Source organism: Neophocaena asiaeorientalis, unplaced genomic scaffold (genome assembly GCF_003031525.2).
Source record: "Neophocaena asiaeorientalis asiaeorientalis breed wild unplaced genomic scaffold, Neophocaena_asiaeorientalis_V1.1 scaffold206, whole genome shotgun sequence".
NCBI lineage: Eukaryota > Metazoa > Chordata > Mammalia > Artiodactyla > Phocoenidae > Neophocaena > Neophocaena asiaeorientalis.
The window spans coordinates 2076234-2103593 of record NW_020174578.1 but is presented as its reverse complement, the minus strand read 5'-3'; the positions used below and the strand labels follow the sequence as shown (position 1 = coordinate 2103593).

The window sequence follows — 27360 nt, the reverse complement described above, 5'->3', positions numbered from 1 at the left end:
CAGGCGGACTCCCAACCACTGCGCCACCAGGGAAGCCCCTCCCACTATATTTTTAAATAAATAAATAACATGCATCAATAAACAATTCCTGTGTGTTATGAGCCAAGGGTTAAGACTAATCAAATCCTATGTATATGCGACCAAAAATGAGAGAAAAATAAAATAACTGAAGGGATTACAGTTTGTGAAAGAGCAGGATGAAGGACATTATATAGTGAGAACCAGGGAGCGGGTGCTTAGACACCAAGTGTGAAAATGAAGACATGAAGATAAGACCTTGTCCCTGACCAGGTGGAACTGAACAGAAAAAATGGGAACCAACTCAGCAATGGACATGCTGCCACTTTATATCTACATGATGACCACGCCCATTTGTTACCGTGATTAAATACCCCACATAAGTTCAGTCACCTGCCCTCAGACTTTGTTCATTTCCCCTGAAACCAGGGACCTATTTTAGTAGCAGCCCCCTGCTGTGTCAGCATTTCCAGCCTAGAGAACTAGTAAAATATTTTTTAAATATCTCACTGCTTCCTTCACCAACAGCAAGGAACAGATAAGAGCATTTTATGCTCTGGCATGAAACATAGTTAAAGTGATAACATCTCTATCTCAAGCTGTCATTTATTTCCTTCCTCTACATTAAGCGTAAGAGGATCATATTCCAATGTCAGTTAGCATGGATGGATGCTGCGTCCGAACTTACCTTTTCCAGTCCAGCTGACTATCAAGGTCAGCCTGCTGCTCACATGTGTTATTTTCGGGGAGAATGGTATATTCTGAACATGATAGTAGTACTGAATACAATCCAGTCCAAATTTGTGTCCTGTCCTCCTTGAAATAGGACCATGAAAATAAAATCCTACATTACCTCCAAATGTTTCGTGATACAAGTGGGAAGTTTTTTAAGTGTAATGCTTTGTCTTCGTGCTCTGAGTCTATATTCTACTCTCTGGGCTATGTTGTATTTGAAACCAAGTTAGCCTCTGAGAGCCAGTGACGGATGGAGTAAGAGATAGACTCTTATCTCCCCCTCCCCCCAATGCACACACACGCACACACACACACACACACAACAAAGGCACAGTGTTCTCCAGTAATAGAGAGGCCATGGAGAGAATTTCAGAGGCTTTGAGGGAGTCAAGAGCCTTTAAGTCTTCCATATCCTTGGAGATCACCATTCTGAATGTCCATTTCTTACTCAATACCCTACTTTACACATAAGAGATTGGCAAGGTTGTGAGTCAACTGGCATTGAACTTCAACATCTCACAAAAATCATTTCTGGAACTGGTTTACAAGACTCTCAACACAATTGCTGCAGTATATAATATGCATTAGGTGTCTGAAGGTGATCATTTGATTGGCTGCTTCCCTGGGTTTCCATTCTGCAACACGGAAAGCAAAGCAATCGGACACTTTTCAGTGATCAAGGGTCAATTTCAAATAGTGTCTAAATATCTTACTGTTTTTTTTATCTGTAATTCTCTCCCTGGTTCCATTTTTTAAAAATCAATTAAGATTCTTTTGTTTTTTTTAACACACATGGACTATTGACTGCTGGTGACGATCAGTTTATCCTCCCTTTGGGAAAGGTATGAGCGAAAGCACTAAAAATTATTCTTATATGCTTTACACCAAGATTTGTGTGTCCTTTTACCAGAAACATTACTTTCTCCTCATTACACAGGGGGCAAAAGATGTTTGAAAATATCCTTAGAAAGATTTTAGTCTAAGTTATTACTGAGGAACCTCAACATATATGATGTGGAATTTAACATAAAATTGAGTAGGAGCCATTGAGGTTTCCTTACAGACAATTTTTAAGAACAGTTTCAGGTTCACAGCAAAACTGAGCAGAAGGTACAGAGAGTTCTCATGTACTCCTTGCCCTGCCGTTGAGGTTTTAAGTGTTTGACTTCTGTAGTAATTGTTGTTTGCTGTTCTGGCTGTGTGTGTGTGTGTGTGTGTGTGTGTGTGTGCACTGTTTTGTTTTGTTTTGAATTATTCTGGCTACAGTGTGAAACAACAATGGGCAGTGTGGAAAGGATGAAGCAGAGAATAGAGTCAGCCAATGCCATCGCCCAGCCAGGCGATAATGAAGCTATAGGACAATGACGGTGGTGCTAAAATACGGGGAAATGAGAGATTTAAAACGTAATTAGGAAATAAAATCAAAGGATGGGGTAATTGATTAGACACAAGAGGCAATATATAGGGGGGATGGTTGTGACCACCAGCCAGATGGTTAGGAGGACCCAGTGGAAAGAAGGTCACGATTCACTTCACATTTGGGGTGCCTTTGAGACAGAAATCTGACCAGAAATATGCAGAAAGCAGTTGTATGTATAAGTCAGGGACTCAAAAAAAAGGACCTGGATGAAGGTAAAAATTCAGGACAGTTTCCATAATTGGAAGAATGAAAGTGTATATGATCCCTTGATGATAGAATATACAAAGAAAAGAGCAGAGAACTTAGGACAGAGACCTGAGGATCACCCACTCGCCTTGAATGTGGGCAGGAGGTTAAGGTTAATTATACTGGTCAACAACACCAATCAATGGGATTAGTGACTACTTGCGCAACTACGTACTAGTAAATCTCTGCAGTACCCCAGCAGGTCACCACATCGATGGCCGCGTGTTTCCTTGTTCTGCTCTGATACTTGGTGGCCCTGGCTGCGCGGTGTGGAACCAGCAACTCCCCACTCACCACGAAGGGGGTGCAGGCGCTGAGAGACCAGAGGGCATGTGAGAAATGTGCCCCTTTGACCACTAGGGGGTGATGTGGGTCTTTCTGTAAAACACCTCTGCGCATAAAGGGCAGGCATAGACCTTCATCTGACAAGATTTGTCAGATACTTGAGGGAACTCAGGTGAGCTCCTTTAGGTAGTGGTTTGGAACTGTGGGTAATGATTAGTCAAATCCATTGCACCTGCCTTCACTAATTAAGGTTGTTTTAAGACTTGCCTCCAAGGGGCACGTAGCCTAAATAAGATGTTTGCCTGAGTTATTTTCCAGGAAACTTCACATAGTTCAGCTGGGCCCAGAGTCAGCTGTGTCTAGTTTGAGGTGAACTTGTTAAGACTGGTGAGAAGCAGCGACCCTCCTTCTAGGCCTGCACAAGCGTCTCCTTGGTGACATTTTGACCTCAGAGGACCGAAGACTCCATGCTCAGATCCTGGTAAGCACTTCTGTTATGAACATGCAGAGGCTTCAGCTTAGTTACACCTGTGCAGAAAGATGGTTCGTGCACCTTTTCCCAATAATCTTTCCCCAAGCTTCCCGAGTGCCCCATGCTCTGCATACGTCAGACCATCCGGCTTCTTCATTCATGACCCTATAAATACCCAGTGCCCCTTACCTTTTGGGAGGTGGATTTGAGGTCTTTTCTCCCATCCTCTTGCTTGGTTGCCTTGAGAATAAACCCCTTCTTTGTTGCAAACATCAGAGTCTCAACATTTTGGCTCCCTGGCTTAGGGCAAAATGAACCTCGTTCAGTAACAGTTGCGAGAATGATTTGCAGATATCCTGGGATGCTAATACGTCCTTAAAATGGGATCTAATCTTCCACTTTGTAATGACCATAGCATGTACCACATATCCAGTACCTGTAGTTGTCCTAGTCAAACGTAATTGGTAAGTAAATGAATGCCACCACCATTTCTATTCCACATTGTGCTGAATTCCCAGCCCGTAGAACAAGAAAACAGGGTGAGAATGAGAAAAGCAGGGGAAAAAAGTGATTATAGACAGATGGCAAGTTTAGAAGACACAAAGGAATCTAAAGAAGCATTGCATTACATATAACAGCATTTAGTAAGTTAACTAAAATTAAAATAAAGTCAGTTTATTTCCATATACTAGCAACAAACAGTTGAAAAATAGATTTTTAAAGAGAGATCATTTACAAATAGTAACATAAAATATAAAATGCAAAACAACACGCAAATCTATTAGAAGATAAGCAATTAAGAAACTTATTAAATTTCAGAGGAAGGCATTTTAAATGTGAAATAAGTGAAGTTATATGGCATTATCATGAATAAGTGAAACTAATACTAAAAGCATTCCAATACTGCACTATCACCTACGTATTCAATGCAGCCCTAAGCAAAATCACAAGATATTTTCATGAAATTTGACAAAAGTAATCAGAAATTTAAGTGGAGAAAGAGGAAAAAACACTCAAGATAATATTAAAGAAGTACAAAGTGACGTGAATTCCCCGTCTACTCATCAAATTATTTTAATTATTATCAATTATTTTAATTATTATCAATAATATTTTAATTATTTTAGGATAATTAAAAAGGCATAAATAAATGGACAAATGAAAAATCATAGGTTTAAAATAGCACCATGCATATATAGGCAATTAATATATGGCAGAGCTATCATTGCAGGTATGTACGGGAATAATGCACTCACTACACAAGTTCTTCTGGGACAAGTGGTATCCACAGAAGGAAAAATTAAAATCTTTCTCACAGCAGGCTGAAAAATAAATTCTAAGACGATTAAATGCTTAAATGCAACATTTAAATTATTAACTATTTTGTAAATAATATGGTAGTACATTTTTATGAACTTGAGCTATGGGAACATTGCTTATAAAAAATTAAAGAATGCATATCCTCCCAAAAAGGAACGATAGACTCTACTAAATTAGGAATATCAACAAAAACAATTACAAAGAGTAAAAATACAAGCAACAAATTGAAAAGATATTAGCAAGATATATAAATGACAAAGTTTGGTACCCAGAATATACAAAGAACTGTTACAAATAAATGATAGCTAATCAACCAGTGTACAGAAAAGCACTAGTGGCCTATAAATATACAAAGTATCAATCCCTTTAGCAATCCTAAAACCGCAAACTGAAACTACAGTGAGATACCATTTTAACCTAATACACTGGCAAAATTAAAACATTAGTAAGTGCCAAAAGAGCCAATTGAGTTCATGAACTGTTGGACTACTTTTTTAAAAAACATCTTTATTGGAGTATAATTGCTTTACGATGGTGTGTTAGTTTCTACTGTATAACAAAGTGAATCAGCTATACATATACATATATTCCCATATCCCCTCCCTCTTGCATCCCCCTCCCTATCCCACCCCTCTAGGTGGACACAAAGCACCGAGCTGATCTCCCTGTGCTATGCGGCTGCTTCCCACTAGCTGTCTATTTTACATTTGGTAGTGTATATATGTCCATGCCACTCTCTCACTTCGTCCCAGCCTACCCTTCCCCCTCCCCGTGTCCTCAAGTCCATTCTCTAGTAGGTCTGTGTCTTTATTCCCATCTTGCCCCTAGGTTCTTCATGACCTTTTTTTTTTTTTACTTAGATTCCATATATATGTGTTAGCATATGGTATTTGCTTTTCTCTTTCTGACTTACTTCACTCTGTATGACAGACTCTAGGTCCATCCACCTCACTACAAATAACTCAATTTCATTTCTTTTTATGGCTGAGTAATATTCCATTGTATATATGTGCCACATCTTCTTTATCCATTCATCCGATGATGGACACTTAGGTTCCTTCCATGTCCTGGCTATTGTAAGTAGAGCAGAAATGAACATTTTGGTACATGACTCTTTTTGAATTATGGATTTCTCAGGGTATATGCCCGGTAGTGGGATTGCTGGGTCATATGGTAGTTCTACTTGTAGTTTTTTAAGGAACCTCCATACTGTTCTCCATAGTGGCTGTATCAATTCACATTCCCACCAGCAGTGCAAGAGTGTTCCCTTTTCTCCACACCCTCTCCAGCATTTATTGTCTCTAGATTTTTTGATGATAGCCATTCTGACTGGTGTGAGATGATACCTCATTGTAGTTTTGATTTGCATTTCTCTAATGATTAATGATGTTGAGCATTCTTTCATGTGTTTGTTGGCAGTCTGTATATCTTCTTTGGAGAAATGTCTATTTAGGTCTTCTGCCCATTTTTGGATTGGGTTTTTTGTTTTCTTGATATTGAGCTGCATGAGCTGCTTGTAAATTGTGGAGATTAATCCTTTGTCAGTTGCTTCATGTGCAAATATTTTCTCCCATTCTGAGGGTTGTCTTTTCATCTTGTTTATGTTTTCCTTTGCTGTGCAAACGCTTTGAAGTTTCATTAGGTCCCATTTGTTTGTTTTTGTTTTTATTTCCATTTCTCTAGGAGGTGGGTCAAAAAGGATCTTGCTGTGATTTATGTCATAGAGTGTTCTGCCTATGTTTTCCTCTAAGAGTTTTATAGTGTCTGGCCTTACATTTAGATCTCGAATCCATTTTGAGGTTATTTTTGTGTATAGTGTTAGGGAGTGTTCTAATTTCATTCTTTTACATGTAGCTGTCCAGGTTTCCCAGCACCACTTATTATCATGAAAGTTTTTAAAGCAATTTTGAGGCATCACATACCCACAATCAAGTGCACCCATTTTAAGTATATATTTCAAAACACTTTGACAAGTTTTTACACCCACGTAACCACATGACAATCAAGACACAGAATATCTCCCCCTCCCCAAACATCTCCACATGCTATTTTACTGAGCTCTTTTTAACTTCTCTCAGCATGGCTTTGTATTTTTTTTTATCGAGCATGATGTCCTGCACATATTTTGTTGAATTTTTCCTTAGTGTTTCCTAAAATTATTTTAAGAAATGTATTATGAATACACGTTTTAATACTCATAAGGAATTTATGTATTAAAATGGTTTTTGCCAAGGCTTCACATTGGCCTACTTCATTTTAGTCTTTACATTTCTCAACTGATGTCTCAACTGAATAACAAAGCTCAACAAAGCTTAAAAGCTTTGAACAGCAAAGGAAACCACTGACCAAACAAAAAGACAACCTGCTGAATGGGAGAGAATATTTGCAAGCTATATAACCAATAAAGCATTACTATCCAATATATCTAAACAGTTCAAGCAACTCAATGTGAAAAACACAACAACCCAATTAAAAAACGAGCAGAAGACTGAAGAGACAATTTTCCATAAAAGACATACAGATGTCAATGGGCATGGAAGAGATGCTCATCATCGCTCATCAGAGAAATGGAAATCAAAACCCACAGTGGGATATCACCTCACGATTGTCAGAATGGCTATCATAAAAAAGACCACAAATAACATATGTTGGCAAGGATGTGGAGAAAAGAGAACCCTAGTACCCTTTTGTTGGCAAGGATGTGGAGAAAAGAGAACCCTAGTACCCTTTTGTTGGCAATGTGAATTGGTGCAGTCTCTGTGGAAAACAGTAAGGAGGTTCCTCAAAACACTAAAATTAGAGCTTCCATATGATCCAGCAAACCCACCTCTGGGTACATATCTGAAGAAAATGAAAACACTACTTTGAAAAGACACATGCGCCCCCGTGTTCATAGCAGCACTATTTACAATACCTAAGATATGGAAGCAACCTACATGTCCATCAACAGGGGAACGGATATAAGAAGATGTGGTATATACATACAATGGAATACTACACAGCCATAAAAAAGAATGAAATGTTGCCATTTGGTGGCTGCCAAGGTCAATTGGAAGGGGGAAATGGAGAGATATTAAATTGATATAAAATTTCAGTTATGCAAGTTTAATTCTAGAGATCTGCTCTAGGGCATACTACATCTGATATTGTGCCTATATTAACGATGTTAACAATAGTGTATTATGCACTTAACAGTTTAAGAGAGTGTATCTCACGTGAAGTGTTCTGACCAGAAAAGACAAAAGGAAACAAAGGGACACAAGGAAACTTTTGGAGGTGATAGATACGTCTATTACTTTGATTTTAGTGATGGTTTCATTGGTGTATGCCATCTCCAAACTCATTAAACTGTATGCGTTAAATATATACAGTTTTTGGTACATCAATTATACTTCAATAAAGCTGTGAAAAATGGATAAAAGGAGCAAAAATATCTAACAAGTTCTGCTTAAAAGAGTAACTTACGTATTAAAGGGACTTGGTTGGTTGGATGCTGGTTGGGCTCAGAGGGACGTGACAACTGCAGCTTAGTGAGAAGGAACCTCTCTTCCCATGTCCTCAAGGCATAGGAGCTCCTAAGTCTTCTTTCTAAAAGAAAGGCATAAAAGGCCTCAGCAACTACCTTCTGTCTCTGTGGCTCTGTTAAAGTTTCAAACTCATGGGAAAAATAATACCTGCTGGGATCTGGTGTCTCGGCCCTTATCTCAGCACACGGGCAGGGTATTATATGAACCCAGTTGCTACTTTTTATGACGCAGGGAGACCTAAGGGAGCCACAGAGCAGTTTCCTTAGAGAATGTCATGTCTACGATGACATCCTAAAGATGAGCTAGAGTTCATTAAGTGGGACCGGGGATAAAGAACCGATAAGAGCCATTAGCATGGTTGGAAGCAGCCTGTCAGCCAGCATTCCTTCTCAGAGTTCTACACCAGGGCTGCACTTCCGAGTGATTCTCATTCTCACTCATTACATCATTTCCTCTCTCTCTCTCTCTCTCTCTCTCTCTCTCTCACACACACACACACACACACACACACACACCTTTCTTCCAGAAAGTGGAAGCAACAGTGTCTGAGCCACCAGACTCCAACCAAGTTTCATCATAAAACTGTCTTTTATTACAGATGACCCCAGAAATAAAAAATTTTATCTACCAACATAACAACAGGTGATAAGAAATCATCTATGATTGTATTTTTATTTATCTAAGATTCTTGAGAAGAAATGATGTTCTGCAATGAACATCACAGCTCATTGAATAAGTTTCAGTTCAGCGCTGGGGAATGATAGCTGTGTTAGCTTACACAAGCCTATGTCAGTAAATATCTGAATTCCCTTGACATAGTATTAACTTCCTAAATCCTCTGGATTAAATAACAGATCCAGAAAGTAATAATAGCAAACACAAATATTGTGCTTTTTCTGTGTTAAAAACTGTTCTAAATTCTATATTTATATAATATTCACAATAACTTTTTCTTTTTTTGCGGTACGCGGACCTCTCACTGCTGTGGCCTCTCCCGCTGCGGAGCACAGGCTCCGGGCGCGCAGGCTCAGCGGCCATGGCTCACGGGCCTAACCGCTCCGCGGCACGTGGGATCTTCCCGGACCGGGGCACAAACCCGTGTCCCCCGCATCGGCAGGCGGACTCTCAACCACTGCGCCATCAGGGAAGCCCTCACGATAACTCTTGAAGTAGATACTCATTATACCCATTTTACAGATGAGAAAACCAAATCAAAGGGAGGTTAAGAGACTTGCCCAGGGTTACACAGCTGCTACTCGGCAGGGTCAGAACTCAAGCCGAGGCTGTCTCCCAAATCCCTGCTCTAATCCACCTCCATAAGGGGAGGGTGGGTTTAGGGCCCTTTGTTATTGCTAAATTGCTGGAGTAGCCACTATACCATCTCTACTGTACCAATTATAATAAATACAGAGGACAGAGAGAATTGGCTCTATTTTATAGAACAACATCTAACCTCTTCTTGTGTTGGGAGTTTGGTGGGAAACGGAGCAGTTGATAGACAGGCAATAGACTCTGAAAATTGTAGGCGTTTCCTTTCCTAGTTTTCATCACAATGAGTGCACAGGCACATGGCATTCTGAGCGTGACTTTGACCGGGAAATGGGGGATTCAGTATCCTCGCCATGTGGGCACTTGTCCATTTAGAAGGGCTATAAAGAGCTCTGTTAGGCAGAAGAGAGGATGCAAGTGTCTTGATCTCTCTTAGCCTTTGTTCCGCATGTGCGAAATCAGCTGTGACGGTCAGTCACCTTCTAGCAATTACCAATCCTGTATATTGAGCCAGGGGGAGCCCTAGCTCCCAGCCCCTCCCCTTGGCCTCTCTCAGAGTCTGTGTCTGGAGCTTTACAAATACCTAGTCCTTGCCATGGGTAGCTGGGCCTTCTGCTACGTGGCCCTCTGTCTTCCGGGAGCAGGTGAGCCCAACACCCAGACAGTAAAACCCAATCCTATAGGTGCAGATCCCCACTCCAGCACCCTCTTCTCGCGATAGTGGCAGGCTCTCTCCTGGACGTTTGTGTCTTTACCCCACAGGACCCATGGATGCTGAAATCTACCAAGTGAGATTCCTGCTCGCTGAGGCTGGACGGAATGTGACCCTGGAGTGTAAAGAGAATCTGACCTACAACTCCATGTACTGGTACCGGCAGGACCCAGGGCAGGGTCTGAGGCTGATTTACTACTCTACGGTTGTAAAGGATGTTCAGAGAGGAGACATAGCTGAAGGCTACAGTGTCTCTCGAGAGGAGAAGGGGCTGTTTCCTCTCACTGTGAAGGCGGCTCACACCAACCAAACAGCCTTGTACCTCTGTTCTGGTAGCGTCACAGTGGAGCACGGCCACAACCCACCTGTGCACAGACCCGCTCCAGCCCTGCAGCTCCCAATATAGCCTTTATCTAAAATTATTAAAAACGTCCCTTCCTTGCACTCCCAGAATTCTTAATCAAGAACTCACGAGAGGGGCTTCCCTGGTGGCACAGTGGTTAAGAATCCGCCTGCCAGTGCAGGGGACATGGGTTCGAGCCCTGGTCCAGGAAGATCCCACATGCTGCAGAGCAACTAAGCTCGTGCGCCACAACTACTGAGCCTGCGAGTCACAACTACTGAGCCCACGTGCCACAACTACTGAAGCCCGTGCGCCTAGAGTCCATGCTCCACAACAAAACAAGCCATCGCGATGAGAAGCCCGTGCACTGCAACGAAGGGTAGCCCCCGCTGGACACAGCTAGAGAAAGCCCGCACGCAGCAACGAAGACCCAATGCAGCCAAAAATAAATAAATAAATTTATTTAAAAAAAGAAACTATAAATAGAAAAAGCTTCACGTAAATCTGGAAAAATGTTCACGAAAAAGCGTTTAAGAACACCTTAAAAATGACTTACGTTATCCAGTTTGATCAGGAGCCCAGCCAGAGGGTTACGTTTATAAACTCCTTGTAATGGTGTCAATTTGACAATAGAGATCAAGAACTTTAAAAACGCAGTAAGCATTATAGTAATTCCGTAAGTATAACAAAGATAACTTGGGAATTTGGCTTTGGGTCAAAATGGATAGTTGTTACTTACTTGTCCTACATCCTTAAGCCACTACAAAACCTGACAAAAGTTTAAAGCGACAGTTTTCAGACATTAGACAGCAGGCAGTAGAGGGCTGTCGTTCCTGAGAAGAGGAAACATACAAGTCTCTGCCTTAGTACAGTTTCTAGGCTGAGGCACAAGGACGTGGAGACCAGGTAGAACGCAGTGGTCTGACTGAGTCGGGGAGACAGAGACCAGAGCTCGGGGCTGTGGAAGCTGCTGATACTGCAGGGTCAGCTGCTGTAGAGAAGGGAGCTGGGCAGAAACAGAGCTCCCAACATTGCATGGAGTCCCCTTTATTCTTCGGTCAAATGGTAACAGCAGGTGCATAACAGAGAACGCCCCCCCTTCCCCATGTCCTGACAGAGAGGAGTTGCTGGGGAGCGGTGAGAAACATAGAGATGCTGGCATCACACAGCCGTGGGAGACACAAATCCTGACCAGCCAGAGTGGAGAGACCTCGCTGACACCCTGGGAAAACACCTGGCACCCCTGGTGGGGGTCACACCTCGGGAGAAGGGCTACCCAAGTCCTAGAGTGAGAGCCACTCTAGAACTGCCCCAACAAAGCTCAACAAACCTCAAAGGGATCTACCTGATCTGCCGATAAACTGCCTTTTAGAGAAAAATATCGCAGCACTTGTTAAATAAAGGCCAAAGAAAATCTAGACTCTCAAAAATGTAGCATCTACAATTTGAATCATGCAGTAAAAAAAGTATTAGACATGGGAATAAATGGGAAAATATGAGCTGTACGTAGAAAACAACGGGCGATAGAAACCAACCCTAAATAACACAGATGTTGGAAACTTCAGACAAGGATTTTTAGGAGCCATTATAAAAATATGTTCATGAATTTAAAGGAAAATACGATAATAATTTGATCAACTGATAAAAGTGTTTAGCCCATAACAATCAGGACAAACAGGAAGAAAACACAAGTTACCGTATCAATGATGAAAAAGGAAAATATGGACACAACAGACATTAAAGTGATAGAATATCATAAATAAGTATATGCCAAAAAATTCTCCAACTTAGATTATTTGAAAAACACAATTTACCAAACTGACTCAATATGAAATTAGAAATATGAAGAACCTGATAGGTAGGAAATTGAATTCTTTATCAAAAACATTCCCTCAAAGGAACTACAAATCCAGATTCCTTTACTGGTGAATTCTATCAAACATTTAAGGAAAAAAACAATGTCAACTTTACCTAATTTTTTTTAGAAGACAAAAGAGGAAGAAGCACTTCATAACTCATTATATAAAGCCAGCAAAACCCTAATGCCAAAATCTGACAAAGATCTTATAGAATATCCTTTATGACCACAGATGAGAAAAATTCTTCCCAATATATTAACAAACCCAATCCAAAAGAATCTGTGTATATGTATGTATGCACGTGTGTATGTGTTTATACATAGATAGTGGTAATGCATCATGACCAAGCAGATTTATTGCAAGAGAAACAATGGGTTAGCATTCAAACATCAATGTAGGTCATCATATTAGCAAAATAATGAAGAATAATCATTTGACCATCTCAATAGATGCTGAGAAAACATTTGACAAAATCCAGTACTCTTTCAAAATGAACACTCACAGCAAACTGGTAATAGAAGAGAGCTTTTTCAATCTGGTAGAGATTATCAGCGAAAAATTTACGACTCACATCCTATTTAATGGTGAGTATTGGACACTGTCCTCCTATAATAGGAAACAAGGCATGATGTTTCTCTCACTACTTTTCCTCAACATTATACCGGAGGTCTTAACCAGTATCATAGGGCCAAAAAAAATGAAATAAAATCCTAAATATTGTTAAAGAAGAGGTGAAATTATCAGATTACATGATTATTTATATAGGAATCAATGAACCACAACTAGAAATAATTAGTGAATTTAGAAAGATACAAGGTCAATATTCAAAAATCAAGTGTCTTTATACTAGTTGCAAACAACTGAAAAATAACGTTCAGGAAACAATTCCATATTGTTTCCTGAACATTATTCAATAGTGTCAATAACAAATAAATTTAGCAAATGATGTTCAATGAAAAACTACAAAATGTCACAAAGGGAAACTAAAGAAAATATTAAAAATGGAAAGATATCTGTTTATGGATTGAAAATGTCAATGCATTAAGGTAGCAATTTTCTCAACAAATAAAGTTGAAACAAATGGATGAGCACATGGAAGGAAATGAACTTTACTGATACCTCACATCATAAAAATCAATTTGAGGTGGATGATAGGCCTAAGTGTAAAGGCTAAACTACAAATCTTCTAGAGGAAAACACCTTTGTGAGTTGAAGGGAGGCAAAAATTTCTTATGACACAGAAAGCAGTAACCAGTAGTAAAAAGTCGTTTCTCCTTTGGCATCCTTTGTGCCAGAGGATGTTTGTTATACAGATCAGTAGTTCACAAATAAGAGCGTTTTCAGCGTCCCAAGGATCACATCCATGAATACACAGCACACAGTTGGCAAAGAGCTCGGCGTGTGGGTGAGAATGAGAGGTCTGTGCTCTGAGAGGTCTGAAGATAAGTCAGAGGAAAAGTGGGTTATAAATAAGACTTGAGAGCCATACGAGCTACCCAGAGTAGGGGGAATATTGGTCCATGCCATCAAGGACCCTCTTGGTTGCCCAGAAATAAGTGTCTTTTTCAACTCCATTCCCATCCAACAGGTGTCTCTTCCATTCATTCCTCTGATAATAGTCTCTCATTCCTCCTCAGGCATAGATTCTGCTCCCAGATGATTTCTGCTTCTTCTCTCCTTGCCGTGCATCTCCAAACTGCTCCTGTAGGACTCCACTGGACCTGAGTCCTCTGTTCTCTCAACTGTTGTGACCCCCCGCAATAATAGGTTATATTCAGCTCTCAAATATCCCTTCTGTTCAAATCGTTGCCTACAGCAGGGGGCAGCAAAATGGTACATTCAAGAATTGCAAATTAGTGCCATTATATTTTACCATTAAGGACAAACCCAAAATGATGATCTTTATTTTAATTACCCTGTTTGTGTTCATTGAACCCCAGGATAAGCAATTTACTGGAATAAATTCACCGTTCTATTGGTATGATTAATGGAGACCTCTACCAGAAAGAGAGAGAAGGGAGAGAACACTGGACTGTATCATATGGAAGGATGCACTGGCTGAAAATGCGCTTGGGTGCTCCTAAATAAATCAGGAACTCTGCAAAATAACACAGGAGAGAGAGAAGCCAAGTGGGGATAAACGAGAGAGGCCATGAGTTGGTAATTACTGAAGCCAGGTAATGTGGGAACATGGAAGCTCATTATACGATTACATCTACTTGGAGTATGTTACAAATTTTCATAATCAAAAGGAAAAATATTTTTAAAAAGGTTTTCCCAATGTGAGGTGTAGCAGGATTGATTGGGGTGGAGCCAGGACAAGCACAAGTGGCAAACAATGTTTGCTTATTACATCACAAAGGGTTTCATGCCGTTGTTGTTTAACTGTGTTATTATTTGTAATTTGTTGCCTTGAAATACTGAACACTTTCCTCCTAAAATCAGGAAAAATTTATGTTATGCTGAAATTACCTGTCTTTAAGGAACCACTTACAGTTAATTCAAGATATGAGTGAAGGTGTTAATATTTCTTTGAAATCCATACACACATTAAATGAATATCTTCCTGCAGTGAGCCAATGCTTTCAGTAAAGATCTGCATCTTGAAAACATTGACCAAAAAGGCAGCAACCATTAAAGAACAGTGTCAATTTGGAACAAAGTTATAGTGTTGCCCTTCTTTTAAAAAAAATGTCAAATTTTGCAGTGCATATGTTCAAATTGCATAGCTTATCTAGACCTGAGTTAGAAAAATAAATAAATAAGTGCAGAAAAAATAGACACGTGACAGTGTCACAACCTTCCAATGAGACTAGACTCCTTTCATTTGAGAGGGTTCTGAATCTTCTCTGTGGCCTAGCCAATGGGGAGGATGATGCTTCCTTGAATGACTGAAGTAGATAAGGTCTGAGAAGAGGGAGAGAGACTTCTCTCTGATAGATGGCAGAGAAGCAGCAGGAAAAGAGGAGGGAGTAAGGGTTTCAGCATCTGCTGATGGATATACGCTAAGCTAAAGCACCACCCGCCTAAGGAGTAAGGGAGTGAAGCAGGTTAGACCCTTGGGGGATGTGGTGGGAAGGGGTGTGGCTGCATCTTTCTCCAAAACCCACTGAGTTGGGAGGGACAATGACATCACTGACTGAATCCTTGCAATTTCCTATTTCCGTGTCCTGTTCCCCCAACACTCAAAGCTAAGACCATCTTCTTCCTGCCTCTCGTCACCATGGGCTCCATGCTCCTCTGCTGTGTGGTCTTTTGTCTCCTGGGAACAGGTGAGTTTAGGAAACATGGGGAATCCCTGCCTTCAATTTTCCAGGTCGTGGCCAAAGCTTCTCCCTGCAGACTGTGGCAAGGACCCTTCCTAGGTTCTGTCTCCAGTTTTTGTCTTGTTTCCTCACAGGCTCCATGGATGTTGGTATTACCCAGACTCCAAGGAATAGGATGGCAAACACAGGAAAGAGCACTGTACTGGAATGTTCTCAGACTAAGGGTCATGGGTCTATGTACTGGTATCGACAAGACCCAGGACTGGGGCTCCGGCTGATCTACTACTCCCACGGTGTCAATGACATTAACAAAGGAGATGTCTCCGATGGGTACAGAGTCTCTCGTAAGGAGCAGGCGAAGTTCTCCCTCTTCCTAGAGCCCGCCACCCGCAACCAGACAGCCCTTTACTTCTGTGCCAGCAGTAGTTGCACAGTGCTCCCTGGCCACCTGCTCTCTACACAGAAAGACGGGTACCTTTGCTCATAAGGGCACAGAGTCTTCCTAGATGTGGGTTGTGGGATCCTTAGAGGTCGTTCTATGCTGTGTGAGCCTCAGTCTGAACTTAGGGCCACCTTGGGTCAGTGTCCCCAGGCCATGGGATGACTCCGAAACCACAAGCTAGACTGAACCTACCTCCCCTGCCTACTGACCCTCTTTATCTATTCTAGTGGGGCTAGCCCGATATTGTCCTCCCAGGAGAATGAACCTGAGCATTTGGGAACACCATCACGATTTGCAATAAAAGCATTTCTTATTAGCGCATCCACAGTGTGGTTTTAATGGTCCTTTGGCCTCTGTCTCCACCCGCCTTGCAGCATCCCCATCCATTCTGTTCCTGCTGATGTCACCTTTATCCTGCCAGCCCCCTCCCGTCCCAGTCCTTCCAAGTTCTACTGTTTAGCTCTGTAGCTGGTTGCCTTTATGCCAAAAACAAACTACCTTGTTTTCTAAAACTTCATTCTAAGTAAATTTAATCACCATTAAATCTGACTCAGAAGGTGAAATTCAAGTACGAGGGGCTGTGATCTATAAAAGTTATCTTACATCTACAGCCCGACACTTGGATCTCTACCGAGATCAACCTGCAGGAACAGGATATACTGAATTCCAAAACATTTGCCTGCTGTCCAGCATAGAACCAAAGCTAGGAGCTTGGAGATTCCCTTTTCTCTCAAGGCGTTGGGAAATAACACTGACTGCCCTGCAGGGAGGATCCCCCTAGGAGCCAGTGAACTCTAGACACAAAAATACTTAATCGAGGGCTGCAAGCGTGGTGCAAAAGTCTGCCTGAGAATCAGGTTGAAGCCTTCCTCATGTGCTGTGTCTTCTTAACTCATAAACCTCGATAATTTCCACAGAAGAATCCACAGGACCTGGTGACAGTTCAGATACGAAGAACCCAATTTCTTTCATTTTCTACCTGTTCTAATTGGAAAAAAGTCATACTTCTTTTTTCCCTGTCTCCTTTATGAGTTCTATCTCATCTGCTATCCCTTTAAAAAATCCATTTTCTATGGAGCTTTGTGGCCAGCCTTTCTGTGCACACTTTATCAGCAGTCTCGTCTGTAACAATAATTCTTCCCTCACGAGCTTCTAACTGTTCCATTGACTTGTCTACTAGACATTTTTAGTAGATTTCCCTAGACTTTTCTTCTGCCTCCTTTTTTTCCTCAGTATAAATATTCTTCCTTAACCTTCCCATCCAGGATTATGACAATTTCTTTCATCCGTTCTAACTGCTAAATTCAGGCTTCTACTGGACACTTCCAGCTCGATGCTCCACAATTCAAACTCAAGTGATTTATTGCTGGATTTATTGCCGGATTTATTGCCCTTGCATCCGTTCTGGCCCGTATACTGTGTTTCCATCTCAGTGACCTGAATGACGGTTGTAGGTTCCTCTTCTCCATTAGTCCTCACGCGAAATCCATTTATAAATCTATTACTTGTATATTGCATATTGTCATAGGTCTGCTTTTCTGGTAAATGGTCTGTGCAGGGGACGTTACTGTACAGAAAGGTTATTAGAAAGTGCCCTTAGGATCCACATGGATATAAGGGAAAAGAAGGAAGCTGGAAGAGAAAGAGGGGACGTGGGTCTGTCTTGCAGCCTCGACAAAGGCCTAAGCTGAGTCCACAGGGAGCTGGGAAGCTGGGGTGGCCCTTACAATCATCCGAAGTTGAGGTGAGGGGGCCAGGTCTTATGCCGACTTTACTGCAGCCGTGTCATTGGACGTGGTGGCCCTGAGAAAGGGCATATGCCCTTGGGGGAAGAGGTGCCTCTTTAGCCAAGACAATTCACAAGGAGGGCCGTCAGCCAGCGGCACTCCTAGCAATGGGGGGAAACGTCCTTCATGCCTAAAGGGAGAGACACAGTCTCTGATATACAAGTTTGTCTGATTGAGCTGCTCCTTTCCTTCCTCGTCGCTTCTATTTCACGCAGGCCCTCATTACCTGTTACCTAGAAGAAAGGCAACACCCTTCTCACTGCTCCACCAGCCTCTTACCGCATCTGCTTTCTTCTGACCTGGACATTCCTACCAGCCTGATTGAGCCTGGCACGCAAAGCCCTTCACAAACACGTCTCTGTCCAGAAATATATCCAGGTCTTCCAAAGCCACTCGAGCACTTTAGGATCTAGCTCTACTGAACGGTTTGTATTTCCCTGAACGGACCAAGCCAAACTGCACAGCTGTACCTTCGCCAGCGCTCTCTCCTCTACCTGAAATGGGTGACCACTACTTGACCGCCTGGCTCACTCTTGAGCATCCCTTCATTCTGAGCTCAGAGGTTAGCTTAAAGGCTCTTCTGACTCCTACAGACAGAGAAGACTCAGCTCCTATTCATTCCAAAACTACTATAGTTAGTGTATTCTTTCATAATTCTTTCTCATTCTTCCCAAGATTCCGTATTCTTTCATTTGAGAGTGATGTCCCTCCAATTATATATCCCTAGACTGAGTACAATTTTTCACTTAGTGAAGAAAAGATAGAAGAAAGGGAGACGGGGGCTTCCCTGTGGCGCAGTGGTTGAGAGTCCGCCTGTCGATGCAGGGGACGCGGGTTCGTGCCCCGGTCCGGGAAGATCCCACATGCCGCGGAGTGGCTGCGCCTGTGAGCCATGGCCGCTGAGCCTGCGCGTCCGGAGCCTGTGCTCTGCGATGGGAGAGGCCACAACAGTGAGAGGCCCGCGTACCACAAAAAAAAGGGGGGGGGGAGGACGGGATGGAGGGAGGAAGAGAGGAAAGGAAAATAGACTCAAATATGTCTCAAGTAGCTCTTCAGGATTTTCTTCCAAGTAACATGTTTTCTGAGTTCCAGTGCATGTGTATTTAAGTCCTCTACACCCCTTGACCTATAAGTCCTTTTAAGCAGAATTATATAAGAAGACTGGAAAATGAGAGAGGCTGCTTTTGCTGGACAAAAAATGTATAGAGATGTACGTAACAATTATCTCTGATGATTCCTGTATCCTCAAATGTTGACATGTAGAAATTCTCAGCAGCCGCTCTAGAGACTTTCCTAGCTATATCAGAAAGGTGGGCCATGCATGAGTTATTCTTGAACTGGCAAACAAGGGGTAGATGGTTTATCTCTGCCTTCAAGCACCCCTTCATTTGAGTAGGACCTGAACCTCTCTCATATCTACTCCCAACACAGCTTCTACCCCTGTCATTCTTCCCTCTTTCTTTAATCACTTCTACTGTGAGATATAGAGTTTACATCCAGTCACTGCTGAGATCCCCCTACCCAGTGCAGGAAGAAGGATGCTTAAAGAGAAGAACTAAGGTTTGGGGGGATGTATTCAGCCCTGATACTACCAGGGCAAGCAAGAATAATTTAAAACCATGAAATGGTGCTTAATTCCAAAAAATGCTAAGAGAGGAGTCTACAGGGACATCAGAGAGGCCAAAGACCTAGAATGTGTCGGAAATAAAGAAATGTTGAGGGGATAGCAGGAGTATGAGAACCTAGAACTCTTTTCTCCTTGCTTCGAAGGGCCAGTTTGGAGGGCTGGTGGAAACAACCAAACACCCATCACCATGAAGAAAGACCCAGGAGCAAGGTTCTTGTCAGCCTTTATAGATCTTGTAAACCATACATCACTTCAGGTTTCCAGGCAGTATTCTAAGATCTGGCACTGAGGAAAGATATGAAGTATCCTCATCTAAAATATGTGAATGGTAAATCATTTTTCCTATTTGGACTCTTTCAAGGAAACATAACTTTCACTGTGCAAACATCCAGTCCTAATATTTACTGTACTTCCAGTAGAAGAGATGAATAACATAGCACACTATCGATGATATAGGGAGCTTGAGTTTGAATCTTATTGTCATATAGCAGAGACATCCCCCGACGTCCTCAGCTTGAGACTATACCCCAGTTCCTATTTCTTTTGCTAGAATTATTTTTTTTAATCCCTTTTGTCCTCCCTAGTAATTGTAAGTTTTACGGCATATTCCTATTTTGATACTAGTTATCTTCCAAGTCTTAACAGTTATATCTGTAGCTTTATTTTATCTTATATAGTATTATAATTAAATAACCATGCTCCCCCCCACCCCCAACATGCACACACACACACACACACACACACACACACACACACACTCATTCCAACTTTTGGATCCGCTTGAAAGAATAATGGTCTGGGACTAAAGATCTTAAATTTCCCCTTTTAGCAAATTTTGAGATTTCAAAGCATAGGTTGGAGGTTTAAGATTATATGTTCAGTTACACTCAGCCTATTTCTCCCTTCTTTCCTTATTACAGCAGTTAAACTGGGTACCCTTTTAGATTACAAGTCCCTTGAGAGAAGGAATTAGATGTGCCTTAATCACCTGTTGTCCCCAGAACTGGGACGTAAATAATAGTTACCTGACTGGAGAAGCTGTTCGCCAAGGATATGTAAAATCACTTTATGTCTGACCATACAAGAAATGGTACCTCTTAAGACTCTCTTCAGCCGTTGACAAGAACTCCCTTAACCGGGAATATATTGCTCTAAAGTTCAACAATAACAAAAATCGATGAGGTTCCTGCATTTCAGTTTACTGAGATCAGGGAGACCTATCTCCTATCGTCGGGTGTTTCTACAGGATCGCTGGAGGATGAAGAATCCTTCTTTCCCTTCTTCACTGTCTCTTGGCCTCTTTCAGCTTTTCTTCCTCATAGCCACTAGAGTGATACGCATAATACTCAGATCTGATCGTTCTACACACACACAATTTCTCCATACGCTTCTCCTTCACGTTCAAGGTAAAATTTAGATTTCTCAACCTGGCTTAAAGGTATTTCGGGATCTGGACTCTGGAACCCTAGCTCGTCTTCAATCCCCTCATGCCTGCTGTTCTTCCAGCATTACTGAACTGGAGCTTTCTTACCTGTGCCTTTGCACATGCTCTTCCTCTACCTGCCATGGTCTGCTCTTCTCGTCTGTGGGGCTGACTTCTATGCTTCCATTAACCGCTGTCCCGACACAAGAAGTCTTCATCTGTTGTCACTCTGCCTACCCGAGAATTATTTCTTTTCCTACAAATCTTACTTAAAACCACACCACTTCTGTGAAGTCTTCCCTTTCTTCCCAGAAAGATAAGCTGTTCCCTTCCTTTATGCTCCTACACCAATTTAAAGAAACCCCAGCATTTGTAATTGCCATGTGGCTTGTCATTTTGGTCATGTCTGAGTCCTCATAGGCAAGTATGGCCTTTGAGAGACTGGACTTCATATCCTTTTACATTGTAGCCCCAGGATCTTGGGCTGTGCGAGATATATTGGATACAAAAGTATAAGCTCCATGGGAGCAGAGACCTTTTTTTGGTTCATGCTTATGTCCTAACATCTAGTGGTATGTCTGGCACATAGTAAGTGTTCAATAATTTTTTTTTTTTTTTTTTTTTTTTTTGTGGTACGCGGGCCTCTCACTGTTGTGGCCTCTCCCGTTGCGGAGCACAGGCTCCGGACGCGCAGGCTCAGCGGCCATGGCTCACAGGCCCAGCCGCTCCGCGGCATGTGGGATCTTCCCGGACCGGGACACGAACCCGTGTCCCCTGCATCGGCAGGCGGACTCTCAACCACTGCGCCACCAGGGAAGCCCCCTCAATAAGTATTTATTCACTAAATAAATGAAAGATTCAAATATGCTTTATGGAATTGACCCTGAATTTGTGCCCCACTATCGTCTACTCACCCACCCAAATTATTTATTTGCTCAAAATCTCTCATGTCTCAGGTCTCATCCTCCTTCCCAGATAAACAAAGGCCCTGTTGCAAAGCAGCTTAAAATGGGAGGCTGATGAAGAGACCGCTGTGGAAAAGGCTGAAAAAGAGGCATGGAAATAAAAACAATACTGTTATTCTGGTGACTCCAGTTTGAAGTACAGATAACTCCCGAATTGGCCCATTTCTGTAAATGTCACACCTCCACAGGTTCAGGGATAGAATCTTCCATCAGGGGACTCCACAGTGATCCCTGGGCTCCACAGGGAGCTACTCTCCAGGGAGAGTCCCCTCCCTGACACTGAGTGGGCCATCATAGTGGCAGGAATCAACTTCATGGTACTATTGAGAGGAAAGAAAGAAGGTGTGACAAAGGGGCACAGGAAGTAACCCCCTGAGGGACTTTCAATTTGGAATTGGTTCTCTTTATAACCAGCAGAGAGTAGCCCGCTCATTTTTCCCATCCCATACCCCAACCTCAAGTGACTTCACTGTATACTAGGCATTGTTATAACCACTTAACATGTAAACTTATTTAATCCCCACAGCAACACTATAAGGTACATACTTTTATTAGCGCAAATTACAGATAGTAAAATTGAGGCCCAAACAGTTCATTTACTTGCTCAGGATGACAGTAAGTGACAGAACCAGTATTCAAATCCAGGCAGTCTCTCTCTAGAACCTTCCATGCTATCGACTAACCTCGTGGCAATGGTAGTTATTAAGAAATGTCATGGATGAAGAAATTAGTCTGAGTCAGAAAGAACGCAAAGGAAAAGCATGTATTAACCCCAAAGAGCAATTGTTTTTCCTAATCTGAATTGATCAGGAATGTCCAATGTCTGGTGGTGCTCTGTGAAGGGAAGAAAAGATTCCATCTCTGTAGATGTGGAGCTCTCTGGGTGTGGGCAGAGACAGTGGCATCACGGGCAAACAGCCAATACGCTGTCTACAGTTGGAAGAAGACCTATTCCTTCTCCCATCCCACGGTGAGTGTCAGGCTTCTGTGGGGAATGGCCTTTTTGTCTTTTGGAAATGGATGAGACCTTGGAGCACAAGGAAAAATCAGATTCTGGGATTTCTAGGCTCCAGCACAGGGTTTTTTGTTTTTGTTCATGGCCCAAATGTTGGGCCTCCTGGTGGACACTGCTTGTAACTTCTGCATCCTTCTCCCACAGGTCGCCTGGATGTTAGCATAATCCAGAAGCATGTCTTTCAGAATGTTCTGGTATGACCAAGACCCAACATCGGGGCTACATCTGATCCACTGTTCACTGGCTGCTGGCAGCGCCGGAAATGTTTCCCCGATGAGCGCAGTGTCTCCCAGAGGACGGAGGGTTTCTTCCTGGCCTTGGAGACATCGTCACACTTCTGTGCTAGCAGTTTATCCACGGCAATTCACTGCCACATCCTCAGGAGACCTAGATTTAAAAAAAAAAAAAAAACTTCCTAGAAATAATGTTAAACAGCAGAAAGCCACATCAATGACATTTGAGCTTCAGTTCATCTGTGGTGACTGACATCCCACAACTTCCCTAAAATGCTTTTGTTCCCAAAGTGCTCCTTTATTCAGAGCAGTTACTAGATCACTCAAGAGGGAGATGGCTGCTGGAAGTCCTTACATCAGCATTTGTCCACACCCAGTTCTAACTGGTGGAACCTCTGGTAAGATGAGTTACTACACCACATGAAAATCCTCTCTAAACACCTACTAGATTTTCCTAAATTTGTATACATTTTGTTGCTCCATTCCCTTCACCACACTTTTTCACTCCCTTAAGAATCAGCCTAAAGGAAAAGAGAGGACATAGGACTATATGGAAAGCACGTAGAGATTGTTCAGCGTTCACGTAAATGAATAACATTAGGCTGGCTAAAGAGATTAGAGCGCTTCTGGAGTGGAATTCGAGGTTGGGCATAAGGGCAAAATGGAAGAGTTCTAAAAGTGTTGAGAAAACACTCAGGGGTCCATGGAAGACTGTTCAATTTACCATAATAGCCTAGTAAAAATTCAAAAGATGCAAACCCACCATGTCTAAACGGATATATTGTATAAGAAAAATCAGAAAATTCATACAGGGGAACAACGGCCATGCTAATGCTTCAAGAGAACAGCATAAACAATTATGTGACCTGGGTAAACGAAACTATCACATTCCATCAAGTCTAAGAGGCTTTTCATTCCTTTCTGCAGCAGTGGGGTAGGAGGGTGTGGTCTCTGGCCAGGAAGTAGATGAAACCTGTTGGTTTCAGAGATTAAATTAATCCCAGGAACAGACAGCGTTCTTCATCTGACGCTGCCATGAGCAACAGGCTTCTCTGCTGTTTTGTCCTTTTTCTCCTCAGAGTAGGTGAGTCCCGGGCACAGGTAAGGAACCCCTGTCCCTGGCTTCCCAGGCTCCAACTACAAAATGTTTCCTCCTGTCTTAATGTGATCCCTGCTTTATCTCTCACAGACCTCAAGGATGCTGTAGTCACACAGTTCCCAAGACACAAGGTCTCGAAGACAGGAAAGGAATTAACTCTACAGTGTTCACAAAAACAGAGTCATTATTCAATGTACTGGTATCGCCAAGACCCAGGATTTGGACTGCGGCTGATCTATTACTCAACGAATACCAACATCACTGAGAAAGGAGATGTCCCTGAGGGGTATCGTGTCTCTCGAAATGAGTTGGAATATTTCCCCCTGACCCTGAAGTCTGCCAGCACCAACCAGACATCTGTGTACTTCTGTGCCAGCAGTGAATCCACAGTGCTGCAAGGCTGCTTCCTCTCTGCACAAAAAGAGGGGCAAACCAAAGAGTGAGGGGATGCTGTCCTCAAGATTCCTGACCCCAACTAAAAGTTTTTTTCAAAAGCCTGCCCTGAAGCCCTGCCCTAACTTTACTATTCTTCACTTCCCTGTTCCCATTCTTGTCCCTCTAACACCCTTCCTATTGTAATCAAAATCTTTGCTTCTGGGGCTTCCCTAGTGGCACAGTGGTTGAGAGTCCGCCTGCCGATGCAGGGGTCACGGGTTCGTGCCCCAGTCCGGGAAGATCCCACATGCCGCGGAGCGGCTGGGCCCATGAGCCATGGCCGCTGAGCCTGCGCGTCCGGAGCCTGTGCTCCGCAACGGGAGAGGCCACAACAGTGAGAGGCCTGAGTACCACACACACAAAAAAAATTCTTTGGGATAAGGAACAAAATTGTTTTAGTCCCTGAGTTGAGAAAAGGGATAAAAAAAAAAAAAGAGAGAGAGACAGAACAGCAGTCAAAGGATGCAGTGAGGTTTGAGAGAACTTTTCCACAGAGAATAAAATTCGTTGCAGAGGGAAAGCAGTATATAATTAGCCTTGTCCTTATGAATTTTGAGTAACCTAACATGGAAATAGTTTATTACCAGTTGATTAATTATTGGGGGAGAAAGCACAATCTTTTGAAATTCAAATGAGTCAGAAAACCAACACCTTCAAGGTGAGGCCTCAGAAAAACAACACATACTAAGGTCCAGTTTATGTGATGATATATAATGTGATATTGTTGTTATCAGCAAATTTGTGAAAATTTCCTGGAGAAGAAATTTGGGACCATCCGGGCACTGTTCTGATCTTTCTTGTGAATTGACCTACCCTTCCACAATGAGACGACAGGGATCGTGTCAGGGTAACAAATATTAATGAGTGAAGCAGAACTGGCCTACCACCTGCTGCCGTAGATGGAGAAAGCGATAAAAAAAAATAAGAGGAGGAGAAAAAAGGTACTTTCTTAAAGAGAGAGAAGAATTCTTAAAATAGTATTAGTCTCTTCTGTTTCCCTCTCTGTTACCAAACCAGACTTGGGTCCACTTGCCCTCATGCAGTTAAAGTCGATATACTGACATCGGGTTGTGTTGAAGGAAAGTGCAGCAATTATTGCAGGTGCCAAGCAAGGAGGCCAGGTAGCTAGTGCTTAAAGGCCTGAACTCCCGATGGCTTTCAGGGAAAGAATTTTAAAGACGGCATGAGGGAGGGGGGTTGTGGACATCACATCAGCTCATGGACATCCTTCTGATTGGTTGGTGGTGAGGTAATTGGGAGTCATCACCATCAACCTTCTGGTTCCAACCAGTCTGGGGTCTACGTGCTTGTGGGCAGCAAACAGATAATTTCTTCCCCCTGAAGGGAGTTTCAGTCTCTGTAAAGCAGCTCAAAGCAGCTCAGAAGATTATCTATAGCCCTTTGGGAGGAACTAAAATCCTTGACATTGTTTAATGGCTAAACTATCAATATTATTATTTTGTCTTGTTTCACTCTTTTCCGTTGCTTCTGCATATTCTTACTTCTCTGACCAAATTTATTCTTTGGAACTCGGAGAAGGCCTAGGAGGCTAAGTTTTTCTATAAACAAGAGGCAGGCAGAGGACATGGGCAGGGGTTAGGGGGTCTATCCTGGGAAGGCCCCATAGGGTCCTGCTTGTTTTCATCTCTGTAAGGTAGTTGCTATCCATTATTCCAAGATGGGGATGGGGGCACAAGAATCCCACCTGGTAATTAATGAATCCTAGATCTGTACTCTCCACCCTGATGCCTAATTTGAACTTAAATCCATTCAGGACACGAACTGAACACTTCACCCTGCAGGTTAAACACATGTCATCTTTGCCTCTCAAGCTACCCTTCTGGTTTCCTGATTTGGTGAAGAAGAAAGTATGAGTTATTTACATGCACAAGATTGAAAACAGAATTATACTAAATTTCTCTTCCTCCTTTACCCTGGACATGATATATATGTGTATATATATGTATATACATATACATACATCCCCATATCCCCTCCCTCTTGCATCTCCCTCCCACCCTCCCTATCCCACCGCTCTAGGTGGACACAAAGCACCGAGCTGATCTCCCTGTGCTATGCGGCTGCTTCCCACTAGCTATCTATTTTACATTTGGTAGTGTATATATGTCCATGCCACTCTCTCACTTCATCCCAGCCTACTCTTCCCCCTCCCCGTGTCCTCAAGTCCATTCTCTATATCTACGTCTTTATTCCTGTCCTAGGTTCATCAGAACCATTTTTCTTTTTTTTTTTTTAGATTCCATATATATGTGTTAGCATATGGTATTTGTTTTTCTCTTTCTGACTTACTTCACTCTGTATGACAGACTCTAGGTCCATTCACCTCCCTACAAATAACTCAATTTCGTTTCTTTTTATGGCTGAGTAATATTCCATTGTGTATTGAGCTATAAAATTTTTATGGTAAAAAGACTTGTCTTTCCTTCATTCCTTCCCCAGTAGCTTCCTTGGGGCATGACATACAAGTTCAATGAATGATCAAACATAATCAATGTGTCTTCTATGTTCATGTCTGTATTCCCGTAGTCTAAAACAGCATCTGACACGTAACCATTATTCATTATATGTCCTTTAAAGAATGGATGAATAATTCAGCAATGTCTACAGTGATTTGTTCCTGCACTTGCTTCCTCTACTCTCCTGAAAAAATTATATTTCTTAAGTTTAACCAGTTTCTGGCCTTACCTTCCTTTATCTGGCTAAGGGTCCCTGATAGGCAGAATAATGACACCCCCAACCAACGTCCATGTCCTAGTCCTTGGAACCCGTGAATACGTTGCATGAAAAAAGAGAATTAGGTTTGTAGATGCAACTAAATCTGCTAATCAGTTGACCTCAAGA

The 27360-nt window shown here is 42.2% G+C and overlaps 1 protein-coding gene and 1 gene segment (V, D, J or C); both read left to right on the top strand.

Annotated features, from left to right (window-relative positions):
* The first annotated feature begins 9887 nt into the window (after nucleotides 1-9887).
* Nucleotides 9888-10410, top strand: LOC112408478 (T-cell receptor beta chain V region LB2-like). The segment is given in 2 exon segments: nucleotides 9888-9936; nucleotides 10055-10410. Coding segments are annotated over 2 exon segments (405 nt in total).
* Nucleotides 10411-15302: 4892 nt separating this feature from the next.
* Nucleotides 15303-24506, top strand: LOC112408477 (uncharacterized). The gene is made up of 4 exons (XM_024758077.1): nucleotides 15303-15478; nucleotides 15607-15943; nucleotides 24044-24048; nucleotides 24154-24506. The coding sequence occupies exons 1-4, from the start codon at nucleotides 15430-15432 to the stop codon at nucleotides 24504-24506; spliced, it is 744 nt and encodes a 247-aa protein (XP_024613845.1). The 5' UTR covers nucleotides 15303-15429.
* The last annotated feature ends 2854 nt before the right edge of the window (nucleotides 24507-27360 follow it).